Source organism: Salvelinus alpinus, chromosome 28 (genome assembly GCF_045679555.1).
Source record: "Salvelinus alpinus chromosome 28, SLU_Salpinus.1, whole genome shotgun sequence".
NCBI classification, from domain to species: Eukaryota; Metazoa; Chordata; class Actinopteri; order Salmoniformes; family Salmonidae; genus Salvelinus; species Salvelinus alpinus.
In genome coordinates, this window is record NC_092113.1 from 19,744,651 (window position 1) to 19,754,885 (window position 10,235).

At 43.3% G+C, this 10,235-nt stretch overlaps 1 protein-coding gene across 3 annotated transcripts; it reads left to right on the forward strand.

Moving 5' to 3' along the window:
* The first annotated feature begins 581 nt into the window (after positions 1–581).
* LOC139557353 (myb/SANT-like DNA-binding domain-containing protein 4) lies at positions 582–5,141 on the forward strand. 3 transcript variants are annotated; one of them, XM_071372045.1, is made up of 11 exons: positions 582–1,821; positions 2,117–2,187; positions 2,275–2,451; positions 2,542–2,603; positions 2,686–2,772; positions 2,860–2,901; positions 2,970–3,143; positions 3,223–3,258; positions 3,357–3,911; positions 3,981–4,304; positions 4,399–5,141. In XM_071372045.1, the coding sequence occupies exons 1-8, from the start codon at positions 1,664–1,666 to the stop codon at positions 3,256–3,258; spliced, it is 807 nt and encodes a 268-aa protein (XP_071228146.1). In that variant the 5' UTR covers positions 582–1,663; the 3' UTR covers positions 3,357–3,911; positions 3,981–4,304; positions 4,399–5,141. The 3 variants fall into 3 exon arrangements, with proteins under 3 accessions (XP_071228146.1, XP_071228145.1, XP_071228147.1); XM_071372044.1 differs by having other exon boundaries at positions 3,357–4,304; XM_071372046.1 differs by lacking the exon at positions 2,860–2,901 and having other exon boundaries at positions 583–1,821; positions 3,357–4,304.
* Positions 5,142–10,235: the final 5,094 nt, after the last annotated feature.

Consider the following 10,235-nt stretch of genomic DNA (forward strand, 5'->3'; position numbering starts at 1 on the left):
CAGAGCATGGCCAGGTCATGGTAGACCTGACTATTTCCTGTCTCCTTCGGCCCCACTACACAGTAGAGGCATCAGACAAGGTTCTACAGACTGTTGACATCTAGTGGAAGCCGTAGGAAGTGCAAACTCATCCATATCCCACTGTGTGTTCTGTAGGGGCTGTGTTGTAAATCGACAAACCTCAGAATTCCCACTTCCTGTTTGGATTTTTTCTCAGGTTTTTGCCTGCCATATGAGTTCTGTTATACTCACAGACATCATTCAAACAGTTTTAGAAACTTCAGTGTTTTCTATCCAATACGAATAATAATATGCATATATTAGCAACTGGGACTGAGGAGCAGGCAGTTTACTATGGGCACCTCTGTGCACCTTTCATCCAAGCTACTCAATACTGCCCCTGCAGCCATAAGAAGTTAAGGGCTTGTAAGTAAGCATTTCACAGTAAGGTCTACTACACCTGTTGTATTTGGCGCATATGACAAATACAATTTTATTTTGATTTGCAGCAGCTTGCCTGATGGACCCACGTGTGTCTCTGGTACTTCTCTCAACAGAGATGGAGCCACTAAGGAGGGTAGCAGAGTCTGTTGTATTTCAGAAAATCAGAGAGTACAGCCATGGAGCAGCACAACCCCAGGAAGATGCCAGCACGATGAATCCAGCAAGCATCTCAACCACAGTGCTTCAGAAATTTAGCTTTGTCGTATCGAAGATTGTGTCTGAGGTCACTGTACAGCCGGAGGGTCAACCTGGTAGGGCATTAAGTTCCCCGTGTAAGCTGTGGAAATACCTGGAAGAGGTAAAAGGGGGTATGTTTAGAGAGTCACCTCTCCAGTTCAACACACATTTTTATTGGTCGCAAGGGTGCTAGTGAAATGTTTTTACCTGGTCATGTTAGTTTTTGGTTCACAAAGCTTTTTTTAATAATCATGTTTTATTCAAACTGTAATGTGCAATTGACCAAACATAAACCAAGTTTCTGAAGAGGCAACAACTGCACGGGAATGCCCGTCTGTGTGTGTCAGAGCTCTACATACAGGGGAGATTTTGGAAACCCTCTGGGCCAGTCGATCTTCCCTGTCAGTGGCCCACTTAGGGCCAGTGAAAAATATATTGTAATAATTATATTTTTAATCAAGGCTATATAATTGATTAAAAAAATGGCTTTCCTAAATGTCTTTCCATACAAAGCGTTCCATTACAAAGGGAACCTGGCTTTTGGTTGCTTTCTTGTTTTAAAACGTGATACAATAACCCCTCTAACTCTCAACATCTCAAAATGGCAAGACTGACTAGATACCACATTGACAGATTGTAACGTTCGTCGTTGGGAGAAAGAGAGGAGGACCAAGGTGCAGCGTGGTAAGTATTCATTATCTCTTTTAATGAAAACGAATACTCGAACAAAAACAAAACACGAGAACGAAACAGTCCTGGGGCCTGTTGCACAAAAGTAGAATTAAGACATCCGGGATAAATGACTCAGCTGAGCTCAATGAAGCCAAAACATGTGCGTCCAGGCTTAATTGGTTGCACAAAGACCAAGCCAGGATGAGCAGACACGGATTCATTAAGCCAGGTGAAACCAATCCTGGATAGGTGCGCGCTCACGGCTCACTCAAATAGACCCCGCCACAGATCACAGATTAACTGATTTACCATGGCAACTAGAGCCGCGTACTTTTCCCCGTCGGAAGCACAAATCCTCATGGAGGCATACGAGGAGGTAAAAGATATAATTAAGAAGAAAGGCAACACCGCCACAGTGATAAAGCAAAGAGAAAAAGCGTGGCAAAGTATTGCAGACCGCCTGAATGCGTAAGTAGTGCACAATTACACACTCACCGCTCCGCTGAAACATCACAATTACAATTCAAATATTTAATTCACATCTCCAAAAATGCAGTTGTACTGTAATTATGAAACGGTTAAATTTTTAATTGAAATGCACTGCAGATATGAGTGAAATTGTGTAAAGTAACTCCATCACACTGTATAAAGCTATGATACATTTTTTGATATTTTTACTGAAAACAAGACAAAAATACCAAGTAATTTTTTGCAGTGTGACTCCATTAAATGTGTGTGTGTGTGTGTGTGTGTGTGTGTGTAGATTAAACATGAACGGGCCAAAACGGACATGGCAGCAGGTCAAAATCAAATACAAGAACATTCTGCAGAATGGTATGGTCCCTGACTAATATTTAACAAAGCACAAGCATATATTGTACCCAGAAGGTGCCTGCTCACACATTGTCTGTACTGTTTTAGCAGTGAAAAAGAATACCCACAGACAAGGCACGGGTGGTGGGTCACCAAAGGCTGACCTTACCCCAGCAGAGGACATGGCCTTGGAGCTAAATAAAGGCAGGCCCGTCTTAGAGGGGATCCCTGGGGGGAAAGAGACGAGCATAGGTTCCTCCCAAGATGCCACCCGCTTCATTCAAGGTATGTCCTTCCATCTCTACATGGGATACAACCACATTCATATTGAATCAATTTGGACTGTCTGACTTTGGTTTACCTATTGCCTTGCAGTGTCTGGCAGCACTGTGTTCCTGTTAGAGCCACCAGCACAAGCACCAGACGATGCTGATCCAGTGAGTACTCCATCAAAGGCATACTGTAGGCCTGGCATGTCTTGTCTACTAGCTTCAATATGAATCCGATTAAATGTGATAGGGTGAAGGCCCCAGTGCAGCAGCAACAGCACATGATGGAGACGATGATGAGGAGGAGACCATCTCTCTGGATTCCAGAAGGCATGAGGTATCATGTTAAGACTGTGAAAGTACTATTTACTCTACAATGGTGAGGAGTCCTCATCAAAATCAAAAAATCTAATTTCTTTTACAGGACCCAGATGCTATACAGTGGGAAAACCAGCCTGGCAACATAGTGCGTATTAATAAAAGGACACCACATCCTGCCAAATTCCAGCTGCGCTAATTGTATTGTGTTCACAGAGCTCACAAGCTATCAGAAAGTTGTATGGCAACCACCTCCGGCGCCAAATAGAACTGGCAGACATAGACATTCAGTACAAGAAGAAAAAGATGGAAAATCTTGCACTGGAGTCCGAAATAAAAAAGAGGACAATTAGGAAACTGGACCTTGAAATAAAAAAACTTGAGAGGGAGGTGAGATATGCCTTCAATGTACACTGTATGCTAACTGTAACACAAATGTATTATTCATTATTTTTCTTTCCTCCCCCAGCTCCAAGAAGATGACACAGCTCAAAATAAAAATTAGGTATATTCTCGTAAAGTCAAGTGAGCCATGACATATGAGCTCTTATTGTGAGCACACAGGACGGTGGCATCTTTCTAAGGTTTTTTTTATTTTCCCAGCAATCAGTACAACCAAGTCATCGTTATAAGGCATCGCCCTCTTTTGCCCACCCCCCCAGCACCAGGTGTGGCCACTAGCCTATATGAAGGCCCAAAATTGTGTGTTCCTTTCTGCTCTGACAATGGCATGCCCATTCGTGCGAGATGTGGTGGATGAAGAAGCACTTGTGCTGAGGAGAGCCTTCAGGCGAGAAAGGGTCTTCAGGGACCGGTTGGACCCACTGGCCTTCCCTGATGACCATCTATATGAAAGATACAGGTTTTCTGCAGATGGCATCAGGTATCTATGCAGACTACTGGGTCCCAGGATTAAGCACCGCACTGCACGGAGCCATGCACTGAGTGTGGAGCAAATGGTTTGTGTGGCCTTGCGCTTTTTTGCTAGTGGAGCCTTCCTGTACTCAGTGGGGGATGCAGAACAGCTGAACAAGGCCACAATTTGCCGCACAATAAGGAGTGTGTGTCTGGCTATCAAAGCATTAGCAGATGTCTTCATCTCCTTCCCTGGCCACAGAAGACTCTGTGACATCAAAGAGGAGTTCTATAGGATTGCAGGTAAGAGGATCTACAAATTACAGGACAACTGTTAACACATAGTAGGATACTCATTACTTTGTGTGACAGGTTTCCCCAATGTCATTGGTGCAGTGGACTGCACACACATAAGGATAAAAGCCCCCTCAGGTGCCCATGAGGCCGATTTTGTGAATAGGAAATCCTTTCACAGCATTAATGTTCAGGTGAACATAACTTTTTGATATTGTCCATTGACGAACACTCTGCATTGCCAGTGATGTGCATTGATTGGTGTAATATTCCTCATCTTATGATTTCAGATGGTCTGCATTGCTGACTGTGTGATCAGCAATGTTGTGGCAAAATGGCCTGGCTCAGTCCATGACTCCAGAATCTTTCGGGCCTCTGAAATCTATCAGTGCCTATCACAAGGTAAGCCACACAACCCCTATTTATAACCATCATGGCTGTGTCAAGAATATCACTGTGTTTATGAGGTAGTAATGATGAGATTTTGTGTTGACAGGTGAATTCTCTGGTGTGTTGCTGGGAGACAGGGGGTATGGCTGCCAGCCTTTTCTCCTGACACCTTTCACAGACCCCCAGGAAGCACAGCAGGCCTACAACCATGCCCATGCCAGGACCAGGGCCAGAGTTGAAATGACCTTTGGCCTCCTGAAGGCACGCTTTCACTGCCTTCACAAATTAAGGGTCAGCCCTGTTAGGGCATGTGATATTACTGTGGCTTGTGCTGTCCTCCACAATGTGGCCTGCCTGAGGAAGGAGAGGGCCCCCAGAGTGCCACCAGCCATGGACTGGGACAATCCGGCAATCTTCCCTGATGACGACAGTGGTCGGCTGCTGAGGGACCAATATGTGTTGAATTATTTTAGTTAGTATGTGTGCTTTCAATTTTGGTTAAATATGTCCTGCGGTGGCAGAGGATTTTTGGGTTCGTTTTTTGACGAATTTGGCCTCTTATGATGTTTGTGCGGTATACTGTGTGCAATACAAGGCTGCAGGGAGGCTACTGCATCCATTCATTTGTCTGTTCAGTTGATGTGTATGGATTTGTCCTGCATTTATTTTAGTGTGCAGACATGCAGGGTGTGTTATATACAGACCTTTGAATGTGTATGTATCATTTTGTATAATATGCTTGGATTCTGTGCTTTCCATCTTGTAGAGTCACTGTGACTTCAGTTTCGAAAGGAGCTGATGGTTTACCTGCTTTGTTTTGTCCTTATTCAATAAAGGAACATAATGTTACACATTGTGTTTTTATATTCATATGGAATGTGTATTTGTTTATATGACAGAGTACTAGGGCCACACTGAAGAAAAAGGATCAAGTCATAAATTTATGAGGCTGGTTCTTTCTGCAGAAAAGCTACATATTGTTTTTACAGTTTTGATACTTATGACAATGTGATACTTAATATTCTGGCACATCAGCATGTCTTTGTTTATGAAACCATACTGAAGTACAATTTCACGAAATGCCCCACATCTGTCATTTTAACAACTGTCCTCCTTTAAAACAACTGGTTACAATATTATGACTTGTGTTTTTTTCCCCTCTGTGGCCCTAATATTCTATCATTTTATATATAGCCTTATAGTCTATGGGAAACTGTAAATTATCTAATGATAGCAACATCATCTAAAAATCATTTTTTATCCAAAATCATTGAAATTAATGATCACAAACGTTTAAATAATAACAGTGGGTCTAGTTATATGTGATAACAATGTATAGTGAGCAGTGAAATAACTATTGGTTTCCATTTGTGGTGACTGCTGACTGACATTAGGGATGAGATTAAATAGATCCTGGAATTTAGCCTGGTCTGGAGCAGGCTAGCTCCACAGAATAAATCTCCATGGTAATTTATACCATAACATATCCTCCTGCCCCCTATCCATCTTTAGTGCAACCGGATTACGGATCAATTGAGCCAGGATCACCAAGATATCCTGGCTTAATCCCTTATCCTAGTTTTGTGCAACAGGCCCCTGAACAGTGAAAAATACAAACACAGAACAGAAAATAATCACCCACGAAACACAGGTGGAAAAAGGCTACCTAAGTATGATTCTCAGAGACAACTAACGACACCTGCCTCTGAGAACCATACCAGGCCAAACGCAAAACACAACATAGAAAAACGAACATAGACAACCCACCCAACTCACGCCCTGACCATACTAAAACAAAGACATAACAAAATAACTAAGATCAGAACGTGACACTGATACCACATTGGTGTGTTTGTGTCAGGAGCATGTTGTCTATTTAGCCAGGCAATGCCCACATTCTGACATATTTTAGAATGTAAAAATAATGTGAACGTCAATGCATAATGCCATTGGGTATGCAGATTAAAAAATAAATAATTTTTTAAGTGGTAAAGCAAAAAATGTTGCATTCATTTTGGGGGAGTTAGTTTTCTATAGGCTATTACAACAATTAAATATAAAGGTCCTTGAAAATTACAATTAAGTGCTTGAATGTGACTTGCCAATGTCTGCATAAACCTTGTATATGCTAAATCAAATCAAATTTTATTTGTCACATACACATGGTTAGCAGATGTTAATGTGAGTGTAGCGAAATGCTTGTGCTTCTAGTTCCGACAATGCAGTAATAACCAACAAGTAATCTAACCTAACAATTCCACAACTACTACCTTATACACACAAGTGTAAAGGGATAAAGAATATGTACATAAAGATATATGAATGAGTGATGGTACAGAACGGCATAGGCAAGATGCAGTAGATGGTATAGAGTACAGTATATACATATGAGATGAGTACTGTAGGGTATGTAAACATACATAAACGAGTGGCATAGTTTAAAGTGGCTAGTGATACATGTATTACATAAAGATGGCAAGATGCAGTAGATGATATAGAGTACAGTATATACATATACATATGAGATGGGTAATGTAGGGTATGTAAACATTATATTAAGTGGCATTGTTCAAAGTGGCTAGTGGTACATTTTTACATAATTTGCATAAATTCCCATTTTTAAAGTGGCTGGAGTTGAGTCAGTATGTTGGCAGCGGCCGCTAAATGTTAGTGGTGGCTGTTTAACAGTCTGATGGCCTTGAGATAGAAGCTGTTTTTCAGTCTCTCGGTCCCTGCTTTGATGCACCTGTACTGACCTCGCCTTCTGGATGATAGCGGGGTGAACAGGCAGTGGCTTGGGTGGTTGTTGTCCTTGATGATCTTTATGGCCTTCCTGTGACATCGGGTGGTGTAGGTGTCCTGGAGGGCAGGTAGTTTGCCCCCGGTGATACGTTCTGCAGACCTCACTACCCTCTGGAGAGCCTTACGGTTGTGGGCGGAGCAGTTGCCGTACCAGGCGGTGATACAGCCCGACAGGATGCTCTCGATTGTGCATCTGTAGAAGTTTGTGAGTGCTTTTGGTGACAAGCCAAATTTCTTCAGCCTCCTGAGGTTGAAGAGGCGCTGCTGCGCCTTCTTCACAACGCTGTCTGTGTGGGTGGACCAATTCAGTTTGTCCGTGATGTGTACACCGAGGAACTTAAAACTTTCCACCTTCTCCACTACTGACCCGTCGATGTGGATAGGGGGGTGCTCCCTCTGCTGTTTCCTGAAGTCCACAATCATCTCCTTTGTTTTGTTGACGTTGAGTGTGAGGTTATTTTCCTGACACCACACTCCGAGGGCCCTCACCTCCTCCCTGTAGGCCGTCTCGTCGTTGTTGGTAATCAAGCCTACCACTGTAGTGTCATCCGCAAACTTGATGATTGAGTTGGAGGCGTGCATGGCCACGCAGTCGTGGGTGAACAGGGAGTACAGGAGAGGGCTCAGAACGCACCCTTGTGGGGCCCCAGTGTTGAGGATCAGCGGGGTGGAGATGTTACCTACCCTCACCACCTGGGGGCGGCCCGTCAGGAAGTCCAGGACCCAGTTGCACAGGGCGGGGTCGAGACCCAGGGTCTCGAGCTTGATGACGAGTTGAGGGTACTATGGTGTTAAATGCTGAGCTGTAGTCGATGAACAGCATTCTCACATAGGTATTCCTCTTGTCCAGATGGGTTAGGGCAGTGTGCAGTGTGGTTGCGATTGCGTCGTCTGTGGACCTATTGGGTCGGTAAGCAAATTGGAGTGGGTCTAGGCTCTAGGGTGTCCGGTAGGGTGGAGGTGATATGGTCCTTGACTAGTCTCTCAAAGCACTTCATGATGACGGAAGTGAGTGCTACGGGGCGGTAGTCGTTTAGCTCAGTTACCTTAGCTTTCTTGGGAACAGGAACAATGGTGGCCCTGCTACATCTTGAAAATCAGATTTCATGTACCGCATAAAAATCTAAAGTTCAATGTGTATCCATCGCATTTTCTACCGATATTTTTCTTACAAAAACTGGGTCAAATATCAAATGTGCCGACTCTGGTCTTGGCATGCGTGCTCTAGCCAACAGCAAGCAGATTCAGTGCAAGTAGGATAGTCTACATGAGATAATTAAGAGAGATAATATTTTTATTTGTCAAATGGGAATCAAGCATTGATCATCACCTCGCCAGAATAAGACCCTTGATATTTATTGGAAAGGAGCATCAAGATCACCGTGCACTTTCACCACCCTGTGATGTTCATCATACATTATTTAATCTATAGCCTAACTAATAAACTGCATGGTTTCCCGAGTCAGTGGGAGGACCACACACCATATCATCGTGCGATTCCAAGTTTACTTTTATATGACGGTTATTAGGATATCCATATTTGCGCATTAAGGCATTCCCACCGCTATTTCTCGCATAATTCATTTTACCCACACAAAAAGATCCCACCATGTCAGATGAACAAATGTTCTGTCAGCATTTATAAAATTGTGACGAAACTTAGTTTCCATCCCAGCTGTCATGATTTTATTAATATGGTTGGCCTATGACATTACTTTAATAAAAACTGTGGATGGAAACATGGTTAGTGCTGGGAAAATGCGCATATTTTGTTTATGCAGATTTTCAAATATTCGCATGAAAATCTGTTGTCAATTGGAAACCTAGTTTGTGGTTAACAAATAGTTTTGAGAGAGATTAACAAAGGTCCTCCTTGCTTGTTATCTCTTTCGTTGTCTTCACAAGTTATAACCTCTTGAGAGACATCAATCTAAATTCTGAGTTTAACAAATGGGAGCAGGACAGAACTAAAATGTGTCTTGTATTATTATTCAATAAATCTTTGTTCTTGATCTTTTTAAATGACCAGGTTTCAATTCAACCTTTTTATGCGAGTAAAGTAGCCTGCATGTTGGATAAAAATGTCAGGACAGGCCTGATGAAAATAGACAATTTAAAAAAAAAAAAAATAAAAAAAAAAAAAAAAAAAAAAAATAAATAAATAAAAAAATCGGTAAACATTCCAAATGTCCACAAAACATGATAGAAAAGTTGGGATATTTTTGTGTTCGTAAAATTGTGTTGTGTGGTCCTCCAACTACAACTCGGGAAAGCATGCAGTGTTGACAACTTAGCAACTTTGTCACTATATTTAGCGAGTATTCAGACCCCTCTAACAAAACACATTTTCAAGAAAATCAACTAGCGACAAATCTAGTGACTTTTTCTGGTGTTATTGGAGACTGAGACTCTGACGTGAAAGCACGTATCGTTCTTACTCTTCTCAACGAGCAGCGGGTGCTGCCGTGGGCCCCACCCCCGTCCCAAAGCACTCACAGGCGGCCCAGCCCTCGTGCAGCAGTCCCTCCCAGCTGCAGTCAGATGTTCACCTCTCCACGTCCAGACTGCAAATGAATCGCGCATGCAGGAAGCCGCCGCTGGCTGATCCCGCCCTGGCTTACATTCAGGGTGGGATGTAAATGTAAAATGTTCTTTGACGGCCTCCCGGGTGGCGCAGTGGTCTAAGGCACTGCATCGCAGTGGTGGCAGCTGTGCCACCAGAGACTGTGGGTTCGAGCCCATGGGGCGACGCACAATTGGCCTAGCGTCATCTGGGTTAGGGAGGGTTTGGCCGGTAGGGATATCCTTGTCTCATCGCGCACTAGCGACTCCTGTGGCAGGCCAGGCGCAGTGCACGCTGACCAGGTCGCTAGGTGTACGGTGTTTCCTCCGACACATTGGTGCGGTTGGCTTCCGGGTTGGATGCGCGCTGTGTTAAGCAGTGCGGCTTGGTTGGGTTGTGTTTCGGAGGACGCATGGCTCTCGACCTTCGTCTCTCCCGAGCCCGTACGGGAGTTGTAGCGATGAGACAAGACAGTAACTACTAACAATTGGATACCACGAAATTGGGGAGAAAAAGGGGGTAAAAAAATTAAAATTCTTTGTCTAAAATAAATCACTGCACAAAATAAATCACTGCAT